General features: G+C 35.5%; 1 protein-coding gene across 8 annotated transcripts in view; it reads left to right on the forward strand.

Annotated features, from left to right (window-relative positions):
• Window positions 1-25,085, forward strand: part of DGKB (diacylglycerol kinase beta) — a 360,499-nt gene that overhangs the window by 331,247 nt on the left and 4,167 nt on the right. For all 8 annotated transcript variants that reach the window (XM_064506349.1, XM_064506348.1, XM_064506347.1 and 5 more), the window contains 2 exons: window positions 14,410-14,530; window positions 16,621-16,681. In XM_064506349.1, the coding sequence (XP_064362419.1) occupies window positions 14,410-14,530; window positions 16,621-16,681 (182 nt within the window). The remainder of the gene's footprint in view (window positions 1-14,409; window positions 14,531-16,620; window positions 16,682-25,085) is intronic.

Below are 25,085 nucleotides of genomic sequence, written 5' to 3' on the forward strand. Positions count from 1 at the left end.
AGAAATTACAAGAAGCTGATAACTGCCATACCCTGTTACAGATGTTTCATCTTCTGCAATAAGGACTCAAATAAGGTTTTGAAGAACATTGATATTTTTAGCATTTTGTAACTCTAGTGACCATTATCGAGTAAAGGACCATGAGAAACGAGATATTTTAAAAGTAGCAAATGGCAGCTTTTACAATTATTAAATAAAGCTTTGATTCATGTGGGTTGATGGCACAATTAGATCATGTTCAACCCAACCCTTGAAATGTGATTAGCATAAGCTGATATCGTAGTTAAATATTTAGGTGATGCACAAGGCGTTTTTTTTTTTTTCTCATTGATTCCTGATATTGTTGTCCTTTTCTGGAAATATCACAAGCTGTACCATTCATACCTATAAACCAGGATGAACTCCCTTTTCCTTTAATTTCTTGTATTCATATAGGGGAGGATGAAAATTATGCTAAATTTTTCATAACTCTAATATCAATGAATTAATATTTAATGAGAAATAAAAACAGTCATAAGGAATAAACCACTTTCAACAGCTGTGAACAGCTGTTCATTTGGTACATGGCTCACTCACCTAGGACTGTAGCTTCAGAGAAATTAGATATGTTATAAAACATGAATAGTCCTCTATTCATCCATTTATAAGGAAGTCTCTTTTTTTTTCAATATAATCCATCAGTTGTGAGATCTTCTTTCACAACTCCTAAAGCATTGTTGCTTTTCATTTTAGTCAGCCAAAGCAGCTGGGTCTTTATAACTGCAAAATGTTTGCTCACAACCAACTGCTGTTTTGTATACCCCTTTTCATCACCAGCAAATATTTTGTTTTGCACTATTACTCCATGTGTGTCATAACTTGTGGAGGAACAACATTGTAACATGTATCCAATTAATCAATGACTTCCTCTTTGTCTTTTCTGGCTTCATTCCTCCTATAATGTATGCCTACTGAGACTTGCGTGCTGCAGAAGGTCCCACTGACATAAAAATGAGATTGTGCTGGCACAAAGGTCCCTCCATAGGAATCCAGCTAGAGGATGATGTCCCCAGGCCTTGAGGCTGAGCAGTTGATTGAAACTGGCTGTCTGGCCAAAATTATTTTAAAGATATTTTGAAGCATGCTCAGGCTGTCCCAGGACAAGGAGACCTGATCCCCATGTGAAATGGCTTCTAAGTAACCATACCATTCAGCCTATTGAGAGAACCACTTTGGCCATATAGATTTGGCTGTAATCTGTTGCCACAGATCTGTCAGGACTCCGAGGCTGTGATCTCTTCCTACAAATTCTAAGTCTGTGGTGCTACCATAATGTACCACTAACAATAATAATGCATAAGATGAATACAAATAAAACACATGGATGTATGCATCTGATATTGTATGACTGTGGAAGCTGATCAGGCTCAAAACTGCTCAGTGCTAGATGGAGGACTACCCGGGAATGCCAGGTCCTGTAGGCACAAAAGAAGGAGTCACAGCTCAGCAATAGAGCACAGAAATGGAATGAAGTCAATTTTACTAATGCATAATAATACTTATTTATGAAATATATTTTAAAGCAATGCTCCAATTATTTCATTTATGTAGAATTGCAACACGCTTTTGCCAGATGGTGTTTCATATCAGGTCAAAAAATAATGAAGGAATCTGGCTTTAGAACTGAAGTAACAAGAAAAGATGAGTAACTAGGGATTGCAAATTCATTATAGCTTCCCCCCCTCCTTTTGTATTTTTTTTGAGTCTGTTCCCTGTGGATTTATTTGTATTTATTGCATTTTTGTCACACCTTGTTAGAAGTTATCAAAGTTAATTTACAATGTAGTGGAACAAACTCCCAATTCCCAGAAAAGTATAGACTTGAAATAATTTGTCCTTTCCTTTTTTAGATTATTTATTAGACATATTCACAAGGTTTAATCAGCGGCTCAGGATGGAAAGAGGTGATTTGACATTGCCAAGAGAAAGAAATCGTTTTCCGAAAAAGTTTCTGAAGAAATTCCTTCAAAGCTATATATGTCCAGCTGTATCATTGACAACATTTCCTTCCTGTCTTGAACAGAAATGTAGGTCTTGTTAAAAGTGCTCAACAAATAAAACATGGAGAGCTTGGTTCAAACATGTCAACAGTGCACCAACAAATTTATTCAGCCCAGAATACAAGTATAGCATAATCTTACCATTCCTTTTTTTCCTTTCTCTTTCTTTCTTGAGAATAGCTTCAGCTTTCACTGAACTCCTGGCCATGGTGATCATGCTGTTGTCTTCCACCTGAACTGACATGTCACTGCTGTTTTTTTTTTTTTTTTTTTCCTAAGACTTATTGTATTCAGTTGACCACCAAAATCTTTGCCTGGTTAAGAAATATAGGATCAAGCCCAAGTCATTATTAACACAGAAGCAGGTTATGGTCTCAGTGGGCTTTATATAAATTTCCCATAATTTAAATGTTATTACAATTGGACTCAGATGAGTAAATCAGAAGTGACTGTTTTTTGATCTTCTAGCAATCATGTCAGCTGTCCAGTTCTCTTTCTTTCAGCTGTTTTAGTTCTTCTACCAAATATTATCAACATTTATATGAACCAGGTATGCCATTTGAAATGGAAATGGAAGTTCTCATTCTATTTTGAATTTTGATTTAAAATGTGACTTTCCATGAAAATTTAGAACTTCTCAGGAGAATGGACATGCATCTCAGAGAAAGATGAAGTTTTTGTCCAGCTTTAGTCTCTTAGAGTGGGAAAGCTTTCGGTACAGGCATTTCGATCATCTTTAAATGGATCAAATTAATTATTCTTCCATTTAATATTTCTTTCTTTACCAGGGAAAAATGGTCAATTTTTTTTTAACACCACAATATACATTTTTAAAATACTACTAACTGTGGGCTTCTGCTTCCGTGAGAAGTGAAAACCAAACCAAAAAAATTAGGCTAAGATCCAGGAATGGAAGGATTACAACCTGTCTTTTGCTATTCCAGAATCCAAAGCCAGATGTATAATATAAATACTCTAGTGGAATATGGGGCTAGGAAGAGGAGAGATAATCTGATGTATACAGATGCTAGCAGTCAAAATTACTCAAGCTGTACTGAAATTTCCTTTGCACCTGGCACTGGAGGTGTTAGCCATGCCAGTTCAGTCCCCCAACACAGATGTTCTTGTTGTACCACTTTGTATGTGTAACGTTTAGGTTTCTGTTTAGCTCGGCATAGCACACACAAATACTGTAATCCAAAGACCACCCATTTATTAGTGCACCTGCATCTTCTGCTTTCTTTAATTCCTTTAGTATATTGCAATCCTCTTGTGCTGCTGATCTTAGTGTAAAGAAGTATGTTGAGGCAGAGGGGAGAATCAGCTAACATTAGCATGCATGAATTACAATGATAAAAACTATTTTTCAAAATCGATTACACATTATATATAAATCATACAAGTAAGGCTGAATTTTCAGATGCCTCAAATGCATAAATATAAACCTGTTTGGTGCACACTACCTTATTTATTTTTATAATTAGTATTGTGGGATGATGTACCATATAGTAGTTACCATAGAGATAGGCCTGAATAAACAAGGCACTTACAGTCATGCTTGAAACACACATGTAGTTCATTTGATACCACTAAAGATAAGTCCATGCTTAAATGATTTGTTGGGCTCAGACTAAAATTAAAGTACTTTAAAAGTTTGGCCATTTGTTGAAAGTAACTTGGAAACTAAAATTTCCCAAATGTTCGTGAGCAATCTTCCATCCTTTCAGATTAATTTCCAGCTGTACCAGAGGGCAACCCTCCCATCCCTTACTTTCCAGTGTGTAATCAATTAATAAACTTAAAGGAAATTCAGAATGATTGTTCCCAGCTTGTATTCAATTTGAAGTTTGCTCCTCCTGCTTCAGATGTGAGGCAGGAGCTGTCAGTCTGGAAGCTGTTTTTTCCATCTATTTCGGTTAATATGATGAAGGATATTAACTTTCTCTACAAGTATTGCCTGACTTTCCTAGTCAGTGTTACTTCTCTAAACAGTTACTTCATATATTTGATTATTTGTTCTTGTTTGCTTTCCTGTTGAATATATGTTATTGTTTATATGTGTTTTTTTTAAAAAATGGGAAATATGCTAACACATGAAGCCCGGGAACCCTCATGGGAATTAAATTTAGTCATTAAAATATCACCCGACATTCTCATAGAATACAATTAATATAACAGTGTAAAAAACACAGCAGTATGTCTCATGCCCCAGCCAGAATCCTGTGCACAACACTAACCCCAGCAACTTCTCGAATTCATATGTATCTGCACTGAGAAATAGTATTCTTATGTAGGTAGTATTACAGTTTTGGTCCCGATGCCTAGAAAAGGTATTTAAACAAAGTAGCATAATGAAGTGAATTCTTGAGGCCATAAAGTAAAAACCTTTCTTGAAGTGCCATCCTATTACAAGGTCCATAAGTAACCAAAAGGCTTGTCTACTCCCAGAATTTTCCTAAAATAGCTATGTGGGAATTTCAGCGTGACTTTTGTTCAGTAACTCCAGATGTGACAACTGTTATTCAGAGTAAGATTGCCATGTTCATGTTTAGTGTATTCCACTCTGAAAATGAAGAAAATGCATGTACATTCATACTAGCAAAACAACTCTGACCTCCATATCTGTTGTCCTCCATTTTCTCTTATTCTTCATCACTCAGAATGAAAATTAGACTGAAAAATGGGAATGAAAATAAGATGAGAATCATTGCCTTAGTTTTTTCAGTCTCCTATCTTGCATTAGGCACCACGAGGGTATATTTCTCTTACCATTCTTCTGTTGTTGTTTGGAATGAAAAAAGTTGTTGGTTTTTTGGTTTTTTGGTTTTTGTGTTTTTCTGTGTTTGATAGCATTTAGGACCAGAACACTAAAAATAACTTGAGTTTCATACTGTAATACTCATAGCTGGCTCTGGGTTTTTGGTCCTTGAGAAGAAATCTGGAAATGTTCTGTAGTTTACAGAAGTAGTTGCTTGTAGATTACAGTTATGAAAATATTTTTTTTCCTTTGGATGTTGTAAATAACTGTGTTTTGAAAAATAGCTCAATGTCAGTTATTAACACTTAAAATATTGAAAGGTATATAAAGAAAATTGTTTTTGCTTTCTTTGAAATCCTTTGCTATGTCTCTCCACAGAAAGCACACCAAAGAAGATGTTTAATTTTCTTCCAGAAAGATTAGAGGTCATTTTCCCCTTTAGTTTCTGCAAGTAACAAAGGTTTCTGCGTATGCTAGAACTGTCTTCTTGTAAACCAGTAATAGGCCAAAAATTCCTGATTTTTTTTTCTTTTTAGCAAAGTATTTAGTTCAGCTAGGAAGAAAAATATCTACAATTGCATGCATGTAACTAATGTTCCTGAGGCTTTTATAAGCCTTAGCCTCCATAAAGGAGCCAAGCCAAGTGGTGACTTTGGGGACTGCAAATTTTGGCACAAGTTAGCTTTAGTTGCATAGCTAACCTGACTAAGCATGCTAGCTCATCTCCCAGGATTCTTCTTGAGGCAACACAGGAAAACATGTCCCTCCAGATATCAGGCTGCTCAGACTCATGTCATGAAACACTATCTGGAGGGAACACTGAACTTTCTTCAGCTGTCCGTATATAAGTTCCTAACACCAACAGAGTTGCTGTCAGGATGCCATCCTTTCATCTGCTACTTTTGTATCTCCTGTGTGAGGCTTGTCAGCTGTGGGTAAATGTCCTGGAAATCCTAGGCCATCTCACACAACACTGAGGTATATGTATAATTTAGTGGGAAACTAAATCTAAGCTTTTTTACCTCTACTGACTGTAGGAAGAGTTTAGGAAGATTAGCTGATTTACTTAGGTGATACGAATATCTGCCCCAGAGTTCACTAGATCTAGCTTCATGGAATTGTTTGATGCATGTTCTGTATGCAGAGGAGGGGTGTATGATGTTTTTAATTGAACATGCAATCTCTAGAGAGAGAGTGAAGGCCCAGAAATGAAGGCTTCCACCTAGCCACTAAGAATGTGGGGTCTCAGCAAGCTCATATAGGCTATCCTGATGCCATCACTGCTATGGTTTCTCTCCCGAAGTACCTATCCAAATAGCCTTGGATACCTCTATTTACCTTGTATATCTCTACTGTGCTGAAGGTCCCGACTCCAACTGCAGTAAAAACATACACTTGAATACTTTGACATAGACATTTCAGTCCACCAGAAATGGCTAGAAGTTTTGATCTGTCATACATCTCATTGATTTTCAGAATACTTTCAGAAAATAGTCTACCTCCCTTTCCTGGGTGTAGGCTCTGGTTAGTTACTAAAAACTGCTGTTCAGGTCAGTGTCCATTCTGCATATTGTGATGTCCAAACATCACAGGACACTAGCATAGTAGAAGAAGCAAGTGGAATTGGTTATCATAAAGAGAAAAAAGAATGAAGATCTTCTTTGAGGGTTATGAGCTCCTGGACCAAAATCACTAGTACTTTAATCAAAAGGAGTTTTAATACTGATGTAAATGGGATGCAGATTTCTTTCTGGTGGGTAACTAAAAAAGTCTTCGGTGGATAAGCATAGAAATAATGTCATTATTACAGCTTGCTAACCTACAGAATAGAAACATTTATCCCCTGTTAGTACTAGTCCTTTTCGAAATGTACAAATCAAAGCTGGTTTTCATTGATCAGTTTTCTACAGTTTCATCAATATTACTGTATTTTTCTTTTCTAGGCTGTGGCATTTTTATAGACTAATCAAATATCCAATATTACTAGGAGCCATTTAAAGTGAATGCCAGAACTACTAAGAAGTAATCTGAGAATTAGATCTATTTTTGTTAGTTGAAATGATCTTGACTTGCTCATATTGTATTATACCTGATGCTCAGTAATATGATAGTACCAATACAAATAGAAAGATATCCGGTTTGAAGTTCTTAAATATCTGTTAAAAGTAGTGAGCAGTCCAAACACATTAAAATTCCATTTTCCCCCATACAAGTGTTTGCTGCAGATGACCCTCACTGATCTTAAATATATTTCTGTATCTGTAACTGAATAGAGGTTTTCCGTACAGCATGTTCTAATGGTACTCTGGCCTTTAGCCAACAAGGCACTGAATAAGGCTATTTTTAAAATACAGAAACGGGGAACAGCTGCAGCAATCAAATTTGATAAAAACAGAGAAGAACTTTGCTTTTTTTACAGTTTGTCCAAGTTTAGACTCCTTTCATAGAACGCCTTTTGTTCTGTTGGATGAAGGGGGTATAAGAGTAACACAGTGAAATCCTTTTGAACAAATAACTTTTAAAAGAATACAGATTAAAATAATAAGGGGCTTTTTTGGTGCAGCAGTATGTTCAATGCAATTGTACCTGAAACTATTAAAAGAATAAATCTGTGAAAAAGAATACATTTTGACTGCCAAGCTTTACCATGAAAGACTTTTCCATAACGATCTCCCGAAGTGGAAGATGAAACCTCTTGTTTCAAATGCTGAAAATCTGAACATCTGAACATTGATATTTGGGAGTAGTTTTTGGGTGGAAGTGATTTAATTTGAATGCTCTAGGCTTTTTTTTCCTGTTTTTCTTCTTCTACTGTTAATCAAGAATGTATCTATTAAGAACTCTTCTCTCCTTCCCCTAGGGAAGCCTAAAAAAAAAAAAAAAAAAAAAAAAGAGTTCACTTAAGGAAAAGTTTTACAAAGGCCTTCTATGCACATTAAAAAGTTTCATACAATGTTTAATTATAGGGACTGATTCTTCCTTGTTTGCCCTCCTACTTTTTGGAAAACTTGTCACTGAATGATTAATGGGAGTCAGGAGATGGTTATATACAAAATATCCAATATACAGTAGTAGGCTGAGCGGTATCTGTTAAACGATTCCATCTGAGGAATGAATCTCTGTGCTAGACTGAAAGATACCGGGTGAAATCCAGGTCCCACTGAAGTCAGTGAGAGGTTGCCACTGAATTCAGCAAAGCCAGGATTCCATTAATTGCATCAATTTTAACATATCAACAATAAACATCACCTTGCAGTCCTACCCCATTAAAACTAGTTAGAGCATCATCAATTTATATGGTAGAGCAAAAATGTAGTGTTACTTTTCACATATGCATATATCTGGGTATATATGATATGTGTGTATGTCTGCATAAGTATAAAATATATGTATGTGTATGTGTTTGTGTATATAACATATCTGTTTATTTATTATCACAGTATCTGAGTATCTCAGTAGGGTGAAAATTACAGCAGTGATATTTCTTCCTTTCCTCCCACCAAGAGGCAGGCTTAGCTTGTTTTGCTTCATTTTGTTTTTTAAAAAAGAGAAAAAATTATGAAGGCAAGAATAGAGTTGAGTTTAAAATCAATACTGTCATGAAATGTATGTACCTATCTCAGATTTTCAATGTTTACAAGCAAACTCAGCAGTGCAGAGTAGTCAAAACTGGGTCAAATACTACAGACATAGGACTTCATGTAGAACCTTGAAATCAATATTAAGAGGGAGAATAGATTTCTGTAAGAAGAGGGTTGAAATTTAGGAGCCGCTGATTTAGTTCCTGCCTCTGCCACAGACTTTATGTGTGACCTTGGCCAAGTCACTTCTGTAAACTCACGCTCTTTACACAGTAGGAAAAATATTATGACTCTTGTGGGTCTATGCACAATATATTCAGTTAAATATGAGAACAAATCTTTTGCAGGACCTAAATTTGTCTGTATACAATTTTTTCACTCTGTAAAATGGATGAAATAATATTATCTTTCCCCCATGCTTTGTCTGTTTTATCTGTTTATATTATAAATTCTTGGAGACAAGGGCTGTCTCTTGTTATGTGTCTGTGAATCAGTAACATAACAGAGCCTTGTCATCAGCTGGGCCTCTAGGTACAACTCTGACATAAACAATTATGAATATTGGGGAATATGTTATTTCAGGTAGCTTCTCTGAAAGAAAGGAAAACAAAAAAAACAGAATGCATGGATTACTCTTGATTTACTGATTTCTTGTAACCAGGAATCTCAAAAAAGCTGTTAATTTGAAATCAGGCAAATACTGTGACATTAAACACATCCTTAGCATTTTATACAACAGCCGTTCCTATCTCTGCATATGAAAGTGCCCCCACATTCCTGCATAATGCGCAGCTAGTTTTCTCTGTTCCAAGAAGATACTGAAGCTTTCATGTGGTGCAGAGCATTGGACTCGAGCGGTTTTCAAGGATCCTCTGGCAACACACCAGTTTTCAAATTCTTATCCAATATTTTAACTGGAACTAAAAAATTTCCCATGTGATGATTACCAGGGTTTGATTGCATTTAGTAAGCCGTGAAGCCCCTTCTCTCCGAAGACAAACTGCTGCCAGAGACAGATTTACCATTGACCAACAGTGTTTTTATGCAAATGTGCCTGAGTGAGTGCAGTAACCCCAAATTATAATGAGTCATTCAATCTCTTGCCAGGACAGCAATATTTATATATTACAAAGATAAATTGAATATCAAAACCAGTTCCATTATAGATGGAAAGTTCTCTATGTAAATCAGTATTTCTAATCACACCGTGCTTCCTCCCACCCCCTACCCCATTTTGTTTCCTCGCTTTATCTTCATAATGAATTCCAAATGTGTTACTCTATTGTGAATTTGCTTTGAATATTGAAGTGTTTAGCTGATGCCAAGCTAATGGATAATGTAAACTCCTCACTGAGAAACTTTAAGGTCTCCAAGTGTGTTTCTTCATGACTAGGGAAAGTACTATAAGGGGCTCAAATTCACGTGCGGTGTTTCGTCTGCCACTTGTGCACCTTTCTGTCTGGACTTTGGCAGGCATCTCCCTAGTGACTTTATCCACCCATGGGGAATGAGTGCAAGGGGTCAGATGCCCCTCTGCACGCTAGTCACCAGCTGCTGACATCCGCCTCCTCTGTGAGAGTTGCCTTTGTTTACCGATGGGGGTAATATGAGGAGACACGTGAAGTAGTTTGGTTTATGGAAGAGGGCAGGAGAGGCACGGTGCTGTGAAAACATTCCCACACACTCCAACAGCTCATTCACATGGAAAACAAGTGAGAGCCTTCAGCTCTTTCACAGAGCTCCCAGTAGAATAAGCTGACTCAAGAACCTAAGGGCATCAGTCAAAAATCACTTTCCTCACACACTAATACTGAGATAGATACTCTCCACCTATGAGACCTCAGCTCTCATTTAGGCAACTAAATGATGTGGCTGGGTTGAAAAGCTGCTCAGTATCTGATAGCTGCAATTGTTCACTCTTAACAACTACTCTCTTTCTGAAAATCTGATCCTCAGTCTATAATCTAAAACTGGTTACAAAAGATAAAGCATGCATTGGAGCACAGAGAAATTTTTATGAGTGCATTCACCACTTGATTGTTTTATCTATAGACTAAAATCTGTATAATGCCAAAGAACTGCAACATACCTAAAAAAATTCCATTTATTGCTATATAGTATGGTAGAGACATACACAGACAAGCACAACAGCATATAATTTTAGAGGATCATTTGGGGACTCAAAAGGAATTACTTTCTGAATTATGTCCCAAACACAGTTAGGAAAGTCCATGCTAAAGCCTGTTCTAAGCAATACATGATGTTTAATGAAAAGCAACATTCATTATTCTGGATAAAAAATGTATAAGATCTATATAAAGATAACAAGAACAGTCCCACTAGGTCAGCCCAGAAGTTCATGTAGCTCAGTATCTGACCTCTAACACCAGCCAGTATTGTATCATTAGAAATAAAGTATAAGAGGGCAAAATTACAGTGATTCTTCCACTAAGATACCCTCCCAGGTATGTGTCAATTTGTGATTTGGGAAATTTCTGAAGTCCAATATGGCATCAGTAGTTTCATGAATTTGCCTAATTATTTTTTTAACTCATCTAAACTTTTCAGCATCTGTAATATTCTGTGATAATCCTGCAATGATGGGTTGCATGGTTTAACTACGTATTATGTTAAAAGTATTTCTTGCTTGTTCTAGAAGCACTACGGCACTCCCTTTCTGGCATTTTGAGAAATAATGAATAACAGTACTGTCTTCACCTAATCCATGACACTCATGATTTCCTCTGACTTTATCATCCTTCCTCTGTTTTCTCTTTTCTTGGCTGAAGAGTTCTAGTCTTATTTCATTTTGTATAGAAACTGCACCATATTTGTTACCATGTTTGTTGCTCTTTTCTCTGTAATTTCCAGTTATTTTATATCTTTCTGTGGATGAGTGGACCAGAGCTGTGTGCTGCATGGAGTTACCAATCATAATATTTGAATTTTGATCACCATTGAGCATTGAGCTGGTATTTTCATAGAAGTAGCCAGAATAACTCCACAACTAATTTCTGCGTGATAGGATTAACTTAAAGGCCATCATAACATATATATGCATATACAAATATATATATATACACACATATATACGCGCATACATATATATATATATATGGAGAGAAAGAAAGAGAAAACAGCATATCTCTGTTTCCCCTCATTGGAATTAGGTTACATTTATTGGATTCTTGCCTTTTATTGCCCCATCACTCAGTATTGTGAAATCCCTTTACAACTTTTTTTAATTGGCTTTTGTCTTTTCTTTCCTGAATCCTCAGCAACTCACTGTCTACTCCTATTTCAAAGTTATTTAGGGGAATATGTTGAGCAATACAGAGCCCAGCACAGATCCTTCTGAGAAATTAGTGATAACCTTCCACCACAGTAAAGAGTGTCTTTCCCTTTTATATCTTTTAATTTAAAAGAGGAACTGACCTCTTTTAAGAGCGCTTAGTGTCTTTCAGAGTCTTTGGTAAGAACCTTTTATGAACAATCGATTCATTGATGTCTTGACCCTTTATATTGGACTAAAGTACCCATATCCATGTAAAATCTTTGAAAAATTGCACTAAAATGTACACTCACTTTTCCACTTTTGCGCCCTCTAAGTTCTTATCAAAGTCAATAGAGTTGAAGCATTTGTTGAAATGTATGTTGGCTATGTAGAGCCATGCAGGTCAAATATATTAGCAAGGGCAGGAGCAAAAACTAACCCTAAGTTAAGTCTTTAGAATCAATTGCACGTTACATTTGCTTTAGTCCTAACTAATTCTGAGGGAAGGTTATGTCTAAATTAAGTCTGATGCTAAAAATATCCATATTTGGCCTAAAATAACCCCACTTTGGGAATGTGCCATTGCAAATGTGAAGTTTTTGAAAAGGCTTCACTTTTTTGGTATATAAGAGTATTGTTCAGTTACATCTTCCAGTGTTTAATATACCACATTTTTGGAGATATGTGATGTGGATCAAAGGGCAGGATTTGGCCCTTAGTTAACTGCTGTCACTGGCACTAATCTCACAGCTATTGAAAAATGATGCATCAACTTTATATCATTGCAAATGTCAGTATTCTGAATCTTGCATATGTTGCCTGAGCTGTCAGTAATAAAAATCTGTTCTTAATTATTCTTCCACTTTTAAAAATAATAATTTTCTAATAATCCAGTGAATAGGAATTTGATGTTTTCTTTGGCTAGAAACATTTTAATGATTTAGTACATCTATAAAATTCTGTGTGCTTTTATAATTTAAAAGCTTTTGCAAATCAGTAGGCCTTTCCAAATTAAATTTCTATGGATATCAGGAAAATCTGATGTTTAAATCTGAGTCAAGATTGAAAGGGTATTAATAACTTCAAGGAAAATATTTTAAAACAATGCCATCCTTTAAACAAAATTCAGCAGAAAGCCAAACATAAAATTAGGTTTACATGTGTTATAGTCATGCAAACTATTTAAAAAAGTTAAAATCCATCATATTATATATTTTAATTTATTGTCCATCTTATTGTTTTCTGTAATAGGAAAGAATTCGGTTTATTTTTGCTTCATTTGCATTACATGAAAAAGATTTCACCCTGACGAGAAAATTAAAATAGCAAGGAACACTATGAAAATCTAAGAATAAAAATGAAGGCAGTGGATAGCATCAGTCTTTCTGGTTGGAAGCAGAATAATCCAGACCATAAATCCTATTTGCTTTTAATACTTTATTTTTTCTTCCTATAACAGTACTTCTTTCATTTAATTACTTTCATTCAAAGCCCAAAGAAGTGAACAGAAAAGACTCCCTTTGAAACTTTGGACTTGCCTCAAAGATATGATAATTAGCATGAAATTCTACCTTCATTAAAGGTTGAAGGGTTTAAAATATACAGAGAGTAATGTGCTCTTTTTCCTTCGTTCTTCAGTGTGATGGTAGGCTAACATTTTAGCTCATCTCTGCTTTGCTGAATAGCGTATCTTTTGGAAACATGGATATTAACAGCTCATCTATAAAACACACATAGCATACAGCTAAAAAATTCTTTCTTTGCCATGTGCATCTGGTCTTGGCAACATATACTTAATCTGGAGCATGTAGAACATTTTATACAAAACATCCTAGTTCGTTCTGAATAAGATTTCATTACCTTTGTTGGTTGCTTCTCAAAACAGACTGCTACATTACTGTTCAGGTTTCTGGTTGTATCTCTGTTCATATCTGAAATTCTAAATAGAATTTGTCCTTGCTCCTTGAAGTCAAACAAACTAATATTTATTTTGCCAGAAGCATTATGTTTTTAAAATATTTTTAGAAGTTTAGTGCCAAAATGCTACTAATCAAAAAGCAACGTAAAACAAAAATATCTAAGTGGTTGCAAACAAGCACTCCAAAGTTCAGAAAAGCTAGATGAGTAGTTGCTGATAAAAGTTTAATTCTTCACTTTTTGCATTGAATCTGTGCACTTATTGAGGCAAAAATCCTGTGCAAAAAATAATAAGTAGTCACATAATTAAAGACTATCACAATGCATGCACACACAAAGGCTGAATTACAGTTGTGCACATTGTTTTTAAAAGGATTGTATAGAAGAGATTCCAGCAGTGTCTGGGACACGGACTTTACCAGATTTTAAATATCTCTTGAAACAATAGAGACCATAAATTTCTAAAATGCAAACTTCTCACCCAGTGTGCTTCAGGTAAATGAATGAAGTAGTCTGTGCTGTTTTCTCCTATAACAAAATTCTTAGTTCTGTATGTATGTATTAAAACAAACCATGAAGAGTATTCCTGTATTGTAGAATCATTTTGGTCAGGATATTTTAGACTGGTGTGATGACAGGCTCACATGTGCCCAGCCTTAAAGCTGCAATCACTGCTTAGGAATCATCACCATTATCACTTTTGCCAGTTCTGTTCACCTCATCCTTTATCTTTTATTAGCTGGTCTTCTGAAAAAAATTCTTACTAATTAGTATGACCACCGTCAAAATCATTTCTAGACAAAATATTTTTTCTAATGGAACAATTTTCAACTCTTTCAGATCTCAGTGACCAACTTATGGAAGTCGTTGGTCTGGAAGGAGCTATGGAGATGGGTCAGATATATACAGGCCTGAAAAGTGCTGGAAGACGGCTTGCCCAGTGCTCATCTGTTGTCATCAGGTACTGGCATCTCTGACATGCACTGTACTGTTGCAGTGAAACAGTAATGTTTTATACATTACCAGTACAGTTTCTTCAGTAGTTTAATAGTCATGATTACTGTATTTATTGCTTACAAAAGTATTATTGTTGTATATTAAATAGTAGTAATTTACAACATGTTCAAGGGAAATTTGTCAAAGAAATATTTATTCCATTCATATTCTATGCCCATACGTTTTCCTTTCTTTAAATGTGTCAAAAAGCTAGAAAGAGGGTGTTTACATTTAGGCTTCACAAGTTGTATTCAACTCTTGTTTCATCTTATCAGGAAATATTATCAAGCAGTTGGAGCAGAAAGAGTAGGGCGTGAACATCTTGGGTTTTATTATTGACATAGACTCTGCGCAATTTTGAGCAAAAAGTCATTTAACATCCCTTTAACACATTTCAACCCATTTCTAATGCATTCCTCACCAGGGAATAGTAGCATGTAATTAGTATTTGTAAAGCACATTTTTGATCCTTACAAGTCAAAGTGCTCTGTTTTTAATTTATTTGTTATTTACTGAACACTGACAAGTCACTATTAATAAATGTGTTGGTATGTGTAAGCTATGAACAGTGGAGCATGCTAATTTGGTTGTATTTTATCATTTACTAAGCTAAAAGTGACCAGAACATTTATAGTAAAGGAAATTTAGGTTAGCTGTTAAGGAAAAAATGACCATTCTACCTTTTGGATTAGATAAGTACAGGAAAAGAGAGAGATGAAGAATTTTTCAGGACTGGTAGGAGTGGGGAAGGAATTTACAACATTTTAGCCCTTCCTTCTGTGATCCTGTGCTTTGCTTTTGTAAAATTAAATGTTGTGCATGGAAATCTTATTGTTAAGAGCTATAAATATATGTTTTTCAAAGTTTATTTCAATATATGTTTTCAAAATGTTAATAGAATCATAAGCTATAAATTAAAGTCTAAGAAGCCTAAAATGAGGCATAAAGTAAGGTAATTGTTGAAGAGAATTAATCAAAACTTTAATAAAATAAGTAGGACTTTCTAAAGGGCCTGGTATACTTTTAAGAATCTCCTGCAGAACTGCATGGTGTTGACTTCAAATTATTCTGTCATGTTGACGAAGAAGAGAAATGAGAATGCTTCCTTCCAACCTTTGCAGGACCACAAATGCACCCTTCTCAAGCTATGAAGTGAAGGCTCGTTGCACATTCTCTTCACTTCATCCTCATATGCCCACAGATGACAGTGATTAAGCCCACAAACTGTTAGGGTCCAAGCCAGAATTTCTACTGAACATTATAAGTGCTCAACTGATTTTTTTTTGCTGTTATTTAGCCTGTGTTATTTCCAATAGGCCTATATGGAAACCATTATGACACAGAAATATAGGGTTGTAAGAGACCCCAAAAGATCATCCTTTTATTTTTCTTTCTTATTGTCTATACTTTTCTTAATGTGGTATCCAAAATATACATGGAACACTGGCTGCAGCTCTATGTTAAAATCAGTGCCCTTTTACTAACAATTAGAATTTATAATATGGTAAGTTAAAGCCTCTGAATATAGTACAATTGTCACATTATGTGAGTGCTCTGTCTAACCCAGAGTTAGACAAAAATGTGAAAACATCTTTTATGGTTCTAGCAAACATCGATGGTAGAGCTAAGGTCTATTTCTTATTTCCTTTATAGCAGTCAGTCAAAATTACCAAAAAAAGCAGAGATTTCTTTGTCTTTTAAATTAATAAAGTTTATGCCTGAAGTTTTTGGGTTTTTTTCTTTTTTCTTTTTTCTTTTTTTTTTTTTTTGCATAATTCACTCTTTATTTCACAAATTACAGACTATTCTTCCATGGGAGAGTAGCATATTACTGGCAACATGTGTGAATGTCTGCTATGTTTTTGTTTTGTATGTTGAAAATGAAACTAAGGCTTGTTTATTATAAGCATGTTTCATCATACCAGAGATTATATAGAATTTTAGGGTAAATTAGGATTATATGGGTCATGCCATCATATATGTGTCTCCTTAATACATAAATCTATCAGTTTTGTCTAGTTACTTTTACTTATACAGTGAAATATATTACTATAGGACCAGCAAGTCTCTACCTATGCAGATAGATGGGGAACCTTGGATGCAGACACCTTGCACAGTAAGTATACTCTTATCTCTGAGAGGAGTGCTGAACAGAAATGAAAATTCAGAAACATTTTTTATGGCACTGAAATGACAATAGTCAGAAGTATTTACTGATTTATTTAATTTCACTTCTTAAGTGACAGAAGCAGAATATTTGTGATTAAAAAGACAAGCATTAACTTAATTTACTTAAGTAACATCTTCACATAGCATTTATTATATAGTTCACACCCACTGCATTTTTAATTAATCATGCTGTTTTTTCCACAGGTTGGGATGGAGTAAAAGGACAGGCATTATTATGATATCATTTATTTCAAACTTTGGAAAATGCCTAGAGGGTACAGTCCCAGTATGCTGTTACCTCGTGTCATCTTTTTTTATGATGAACTATCATATTTATACTCTATTGATTGCTGAGGAAGACCTGATATTAGTTATGGTGCTAAAATGCATATGACTAATAACTCTTAGAAAATTTAGGAAGACTTTCCATTTACCTTAGAGGGCTCATAGCAAGAACATTTTGTTTAAAGCTGAAGTTTCGAATGGGCTGATTGAATCATACAAGATAAATAATAATTAAAAATCCTTACAATTTAAAGGAGAAGGGAAGGCAATTAATCTCTTATATTATGGTGTTTCTTTGCCCATGTGCATGAAATGAGGGCAAGTAAACAGAAAGGAGAAATCCATTCCTCCAAATAATATAGGATGGGGAGCAGGTTGCTCAGAGCAGGTTCTTTGAATAACTCTTAATAGACAAAAAAACAAGGTGTAGCTCTAAAAACACTCCATTATTATCCCTCTCCAGTAAGTCAGAGAGGCTTACTGAGCAGTTTAAGACAATGCTGAAGAAGTTTAAGCTCATTATGGTTGAGTATAGTCATAGTAACTTGTTTTAATGTGCTATTTTAGTGATTTTTTTTCCCTAAAGAAAACCTATGATTTTAAGTAGATGAATTGTTGTAGCCTCACAGTCTGTAATACAAACCAGCAATGTGACAAGGAAGAAGGCATCTCACCACAGAAGGGGTAATTCTGTAGACCAGGGTACTGGATCACTTTCATGAGCTTTACCTCCGTAGTAAAATTCAAGGCTACGCCAAAAAAATAAAAGGGAGCTGTAGAGTCGGGAAAGGCTGAATTCTAATTCTCTATGGTAAGCACCTCAGATCTTGCAATGAGAACCATGTGAATGCACCCTATGTGAAGACAAAACACTGGGAATTTTGCCAGATTTAGTCCAGAAAATCTTTTGGAGTTAAGAGATATCATTATCTTTACCTCTTTCACAGGGATGGCTCAGTGCAGAGCAACAGTACTGTACCCAGCAGTTACTTGTTCAAGAGAAAGACATGTAATTTTTCAGTTGCCAGATTACAGAAGAGAACTTATGGAAGGATGCTGGCAAAAAAATGGGCTTTTTTTTGTCTGATTGCTTGCTCCATGCAAAATCCCTGCTATCTGATTGATAATGCTAGCATAAGCTGCCTGCATGATAGAGAGGACAACCCTGGGAAAAGACACAGTTCTTATACTTCAATTGCTGCCTTAAGGAAACAGCAAATAATTACTGAGAATTACTGCTGTTCAGTTAAAGTATCCTTTTAAAGGGGATAGAAATGGCATATGCTTTTCTGTAGAACCCTTCCCTTTGCTATATCATTGTTAGGAGAGCATACTTTGTGTTATATAAAAAAGCTACACTACTGAATGTATTTATTTCATCTGAGAAGAAAATACATGAACTATTTGTCTACAGTACTGCTCCACCATGAGTTTAGATATAGAATATTTATTTTATTTTATCTTAGTTATTTTGCAGGAATTTTTCTGCTGCTGAGGAATTTAAAGTATGTATTACAATTGCTCCTTACATTATTGTACATCTGCCCTGGCCTGTTCTCTACATCCTATGGAGGAAAAAACATGCATGTTCCAACCTGTCTCCTCCTCACTGTAATTCTAACCATGTTAGAATTTTTCCTTGAGGTTCTCTGCAAAGTAGCTAGGAATTCCTCCTGAGATAATGCCAAAGGTGGATGTTAGATTTCTCTCAGCTGTAGTCTAAGATTTGACTTCCAAGTGTGTGCTTCAGAGGGGGCTTTGTTTGAAAGCTGCAGTGTATTTTGATCACGTAAGTGATCAAATGGAGATAGGGATGGTCTCTCAGTAATGTGTATCTAAAACCAGAGTTGGAAGAAAACGTAAAGTCAAAACCCATTTTTAGGTGTAGCCAACTATGTAGCCAGTTGAAATCTGCAAGAGCTCAAATTTCAGAAAAAATATGGAGAGACCAATATGAGAGTCATGAGCTTTTGCCTTCTCTGCAGACAAAATCAGTTTTCTCCCAGAACTACCTGCAAGTGAATGAGCAATTACTAGTTTTTAAATGGAGAAAATCTTGATGACCAGATAAAGAAATTTGTGGCTTCTGTTTCTTAAGAAACACATGAGAGTTTATTTATCCTTTTTTTCCCCCTCTCTCTTAAGAAATCTCTTTCCCCAGCTCTTACAAGGAACTGAGGCCCATATATAGAGCTGCCAGCACTCAAACACCATGCACTGTGACGTGGTGAGGAGATACCCATGCTAGCTCTGGACTCACATTTTTATATGTAGGATGCTGAGGGAGGGTGCTTATTAGTATAGGCTAATGTTAGCCTATACTAATAGTACAGTAGTTGAAATAAACCAAGTTTCATTTTGGCATGGTGATCTCAGGAACCCAGTGAGCTGAGTAGCCCCTTTGGGATGGAGCCGTAGTCTGCAAGTTTTGTGCAGGTAATGATGTGTGCCAATCACATACCTAAACCCTGCCGAGGGACAAGACTAAGCATCTCCCCAGTCATTAGGCATACTGGGGTATTGGCTCTTGTGAATGATTCTGTAATGTGTGAGGAACCTAAAGATCTTAACGCAGGAGCTGTGGATTGTGCTACTGGTGTAGCATTTATCCTCAAATCAGGTGTGAAGATGCTGAGTTCTTGGCACCTGTGGGACTATTTTGGATTCAGGTCTACAGTCTCTCGGTCCCTATTGGCTTAGTAAGACTTTTTTGGAAATGAGACAAGCTGCTTATAACTTCAGTGTCCCCTGAGTTCAGTAGTTCTTGGGGATATAAAAATTACAGAGATTGGAGTGAGAAAGAAATTCATTCTATCAGCAAGTGTTGATTCAACTCTGTCCCAAGCTGCAAGTGGTTACGCCCAGAAGTCCTTTTGTATTTCTCATTCAGGTCTGGTTTGACCTGATCAAAATTCTCCTGCTTGATTCCATTAAGCAGACTAAGGAAAACAAGTTCTGTATCAAATCCCTGTTATGTATGGGATGACATCAGCACATGCAGGCTTTGAAGTATGTTTCCTGTTGATGTGAGAATGGAATCAACAAGCTCAACTCTGCTACTTCTCCGTTCTGACTGGAAAGTGTTATACAAATAGCACATGAGCTGCTGATAGCTGTTCCTTCTCAAACATGTAGAGACCATGTTCCCCCAAAATGACGGAGTAGACTGAAAAATATTGTGAAATGCAATAGATAATGCAGTGATCCCGCAGAAGCTATGTGATTTGTGATTTTTCTTTCTTGTGATTTGCTTTAGTAGTAAAAAAGTTACTGTGTGCTTCATTTACCATTTTTTACCATCTTCTATTGCACATGCCACTAGCATCCCTAAAAGAGAGCAGAAGTGCATTCTTGCTTGTTCAGTGCATACTTAAAAATGTAAATGACCCTGCTCTAGACATCTTACCATCCATTTTCAGTATGTTGAACACACACAGACTGCAGTGTCTGACAAAGTCACTCTGCTCTGGTATAATAAGATGCAGAATCTGAATGTCAAATTGTATTGTTTTCACTGTTTTTTATAGAAGAGTCTTTGGGAGAAGGAAAGATGATAATGTTAATGTTATGTTAAACATCTTGTCTGATTAGCTGAGGAGAAAATTTTATCAGAGCTCTCCCAGACAAATATAGCAACATGAAAGATATCTATGGCTTCACCTGATCTCCAAACAGGTCATTAATAGCAATGAAACTTCAAAGACTCTCAAGTTAATTTGATAAACTTCTAGCTTCAGCCATCAGGATTTTTTTTAGAAAAATAATCTTTCAATTTAAGTACATAAATTATTAGCATTGTTTTGAAAAATCTATAAGAATATGCTGTCTTAATTAGAAATAACTGTGATTTCAGTTCTTTCATCTGTTCCTGACTTGGTTGGCATCATGTCTGAAAGAGCCTCAAGCTGCTAACATCATTAGATTAAAAGTGGAATGGAGAAATGTTTATAGAATATGCAAGAATATTGCCTGAATGAAGGAATGAAACTGATGATAACCATAGGGAGGACCATTATAATGGACTGCCAGAAATACAATTTCATAGACAACCAAAACAAAATATATATCTTGTGTCTAATAGTATTTTTAGAATCATTTACTGAAAGGTAAATTTTTAGTAAGCCATTTAATGATGAAACTCAGAAATAAAATTTCAGAATATTATAATTTATATGTACTGGAAAATAAGTTTGGAATGAATGGATGGTTTCTTTCTAGCCTTCCCCTTAGTCCCTAAAGATGCGATGAACCTGAGCACAGAGGGCCTACTGAAATCCTACCTTTCTAGTTAAGTCCAGAGAGAAGCACGAACTAAAATCAAAAAGGCTCGTAATCATATTCACGATATGGCAGGGCTGTGTGAGAAAGCTAAAAGGAAGAGTCCCAGATTTGCTTTCATGTAGCTCCATTGGCTCCCACACCCCATAAATGGCATGAGGAATCTGCAGCTGTTTTCTAGCCTGTCAGGCTGTAAGGTATCCTCTTTCCATGTCGCTGAATGTAATGAGCTTTTTTTGTCAGTTTTTTAAAAAAGTGGGAAATGAGACTTTTGTATCTGTTTCTTTAGGGCAAAGAAGAACTGGGTCCTAGCTACAGTGGCTGATGTTAGTAGAATATTAGGCAGTTATTACATAGTTAGGCTGTAAATGGATGTGCAGAAAAAGTTTCTGGTGTTATAATGAAATGCTGCATCTTTCCCCCCTCTTCTGAGTAACAACATGCATACATTTCTCTTTCTAGGCCAGAGTGCTTTTCTGACTTTCTAACAATTTATTGCGTAGCTGGGCATTATTTTTTGTGCTCACAGGTACACTGCACATTAATTAATTTTGTTTACCTATGCATATTTTTTCTTAATTTCACAACAGTAGTTTTTGTAATTGACAAAGCAATTTACTGCATGTGTGCTTTCTGCACCCCAGACAAATATGTTAACGTGTAATGTACCTTTCTTTCCAGTTCAGATTGTTAAGAAAAGAATTAGTTGTGACTAATTGCCAATTAATTTGCAGTGGTTTGAGGGGGGAAGGGGGAAAAAACAATTGCACCTACTAATTAAAATTTAAAATATTCCAAAGTGTCATCTTTAGGTGTCTGTGGAATACAAAATTTCCATTTTTGTTCTGCACTGGATCTGTAACAACCCTGGGCTTGACAGCTCTATTAATTTAAAACCTCAGTGATACCTATTAGTACAAAACATGAAAAAAAATGCCATTAATCATTTATTTTAATTTTGCAGCTCTGTCATTTTCTCAGTATGTTTAAAAATTATGATGACACCGTAATGTTTTCCAATCTACCTGTGTGAAGGGGAAACGGATTACACTACTTAGGAGAGAGACTAGAGTATATTATTAGAGCTTAATTAATGCCAAACTGATTAGATTTGATTGCACTTTGCACAATAATATTGTTAAGAAATTTATTTAAAAGATGTGTTGCATAACGCTATATTTAAAACCACCAGTCTAGATCTGAGAGAGCTGACCAAATGCCACATAGTACAAGTCACAGGTTAATTTTTTTTTTTTTTTTTAGCACTGCCTACATTCTGTAGTTCTTATTCCCATCATGATACCCAGTACAGCACTTGATCATTTATAGGAAGATAAATGAATGCTATGATATGGAGGTGTCAGATCCATCCATTTCCCATAAAGGAAAGGAGTAACCTATGAGCAACTAAGCTGTGGGAAACCTTCTTACCATCAAACCTACCAAGAGCCAAACCCTGCATGGAACAAAGTGGCCATGAACTTCCAGATCCAACTTAATATATTTTTATCTTTCAATTTATCCTTCTCACCTTAAAATGCAGAAATAATATCATTTCTCTTATATCAATTTAAATATTATAAGCAGAACTGATTATCTCCATTTTCAGTTTTCTGTTGTCATTTAGCATTCCAGTCAGTACCTATATTTATAACACCTTATTTTGTATTAATATGAAGCATTTAGGCATTCTGTGAAGTGAGGAACACATATGTAACCAGCAAATATTGTAGAAAAATGAACATAAAAGGAAAACTGATTGATCCAAAAGATGTAGTTATTACTCTCAAACTATTAATGCTCTGTGCATTTTATTTACTGAATGCATTGTATTAATGTGACTTCAAGCACAGTTTGAAACTCTGACCTGCTCCTGAAACAAATAAATGTCCATTTTATGCTTTTATAAACATGTTTAATATCACAAACTCAGGCTTCTCCTTTATTAGAAAATTTCCTATCTTCAAATAGGGAGCAATTACCATCTCTACTTTTAAGAATTATGCTCTTTTTTAATTGGATCTAGTTTTCCTTCCCACAATATATCATTAGATACACTTTCTAATACTGCAAAAGTGATTTTAAAATTGCAAATGCAGTATTTTTCTGCTAAATCTATTTACTAGATATAGCAGTCCTTTAAATTTCTGTGATCATGAACTCATAGAATAAAATCTTGGCTTCAGTTAGTGAATGGGAGTTTTGCCATTGGCTTCAACAGCTTGAGTTTAACCTATAATGTTGTACATCGGGCTTTCACCAAAAATCCATGACATCTTAGCAATTCATTTGGCTATTTACTTTCATCCTAAATGTAATTTTGTTATTTCTGTATTTTTCATGTTTTTTAAATATAAATTTGTGCCATATAAAAGTATTTGATTATTTTTTCCTCCAGCCGCACTTCAGTCTCTCCCCTTAATTTATGTTTAAGAACGCTTTCCTTGTTTTCTGTAAGTTATTCCATATTTTCAATAAAACTGAGGAAATGTTCTCAAAAATTATTTTCACAGAACTCCATAGTGTTTTGTATGACTGTGTCAGGGTATCGTCAGCTGCTAAAAATATGTTACCTTAGGGTTGAGCTTTTGGGGGTTTTTTTCTGAGCAATTTGTTTCTCTATATATCTTTTGTTTTGAGTCAGTTCTAAACACAGATTCACCTAGGGAAAAAGAAAAAACAAAAAGAAACTGGTGGGTCTCATTTAAAGCTTTTTAAATTATGTTTCCAATACAGAAGACATAAGGTTGCTTGCTGTACAAGGGAGAAAAAGTGAATGGTAAAAATTAGTCTTTAGATACTTCATGTACACAAATGTGGAATCTACACAGAGCTATAAGTAGTCTCAATAAGATACCAGTTTTTCTTTTTCACTTAACTAGATTTTGATTACTCACAACTAAAGAATTTTTTTGTCCATTTTAGTCTCCCACCCAGCACTCGTAAGTCTTCAGTGCTACTTTTCTTCTTTTGATCTACAACACTATTTCTCTTTCGGAGACCCTTAGTGCTGCTTCCTGCCTGCAAGCGTGTACTTTGCCTTTTCGGTTATCCCCAAACTCACAGCACCAACTCTGGCATTGCAGCTAGTACGGAAAGAGAAGCAGAAGCAAGAGTCCAGGGCAGAAACACAGTGCCTGAAAGTCCTGAGAAAGACAAAATTAACATATTTCAGGCAAGGTAGTGCTATGGTCCAGTAAAGACATAGTGTATTACATACTGATCTCTTTTTATCACATTTTTGTCAGAATTTTTATCTATATTTTTCCAGCAGGAAATTAAAGGAATTGATGGTTATCATTGTTAGCCAATGCAATGATAACTTATGTTACGAAAGATACATAAAATATGTACTTTAAGTTTACATTTTATTTTTGTATTTTCAGAACATAATGTATACTTGAAACTAGTGGAACCGTGCCAGTTTGCAACAGTTGAAAATATGCCTGAGAGAAATGTATATAGGACTCCATTCTCATGTGCATGAGTAGTTAATCATGTTCAGACATCTTAGCTGATCTCAGCTGATAGGATACAACATACTGAAGAGGTCATGGTCTCTGAAACAGATGGCTCAAGCCAAAAAAGAACATTACAAATGATAAATATTTTCTCAATATGTAATTGCATTCATCCTCAGCAGCACTGAACAGCCCCAATCCAACACGCAATCTGTATGAGGTCTCAGGATTACTTCACCTCTTCATGCTAAAGCCATCTTTTGTGCTTTGCTCTTTTATTCATTTGAAGACTTCCAATGCTTTACCTCTGAAAGGAAATTCTGAGGA

The sequence above is a fragment of the Dromaius novaehollandiae genome, chromosome 2 (assembly GCF_036370855.1).
Source record: "Dromaius novaehollandiae isolate bDroNov1 chromosome 2, bDroNov1.hap1, whole genome shotgun sequence".
NCBI lineage: Eukaryota > Metazoa > Chordata > Aves > Casuariiformes > Dromaiidae > Dromaius > Dromaius novaehollandiae.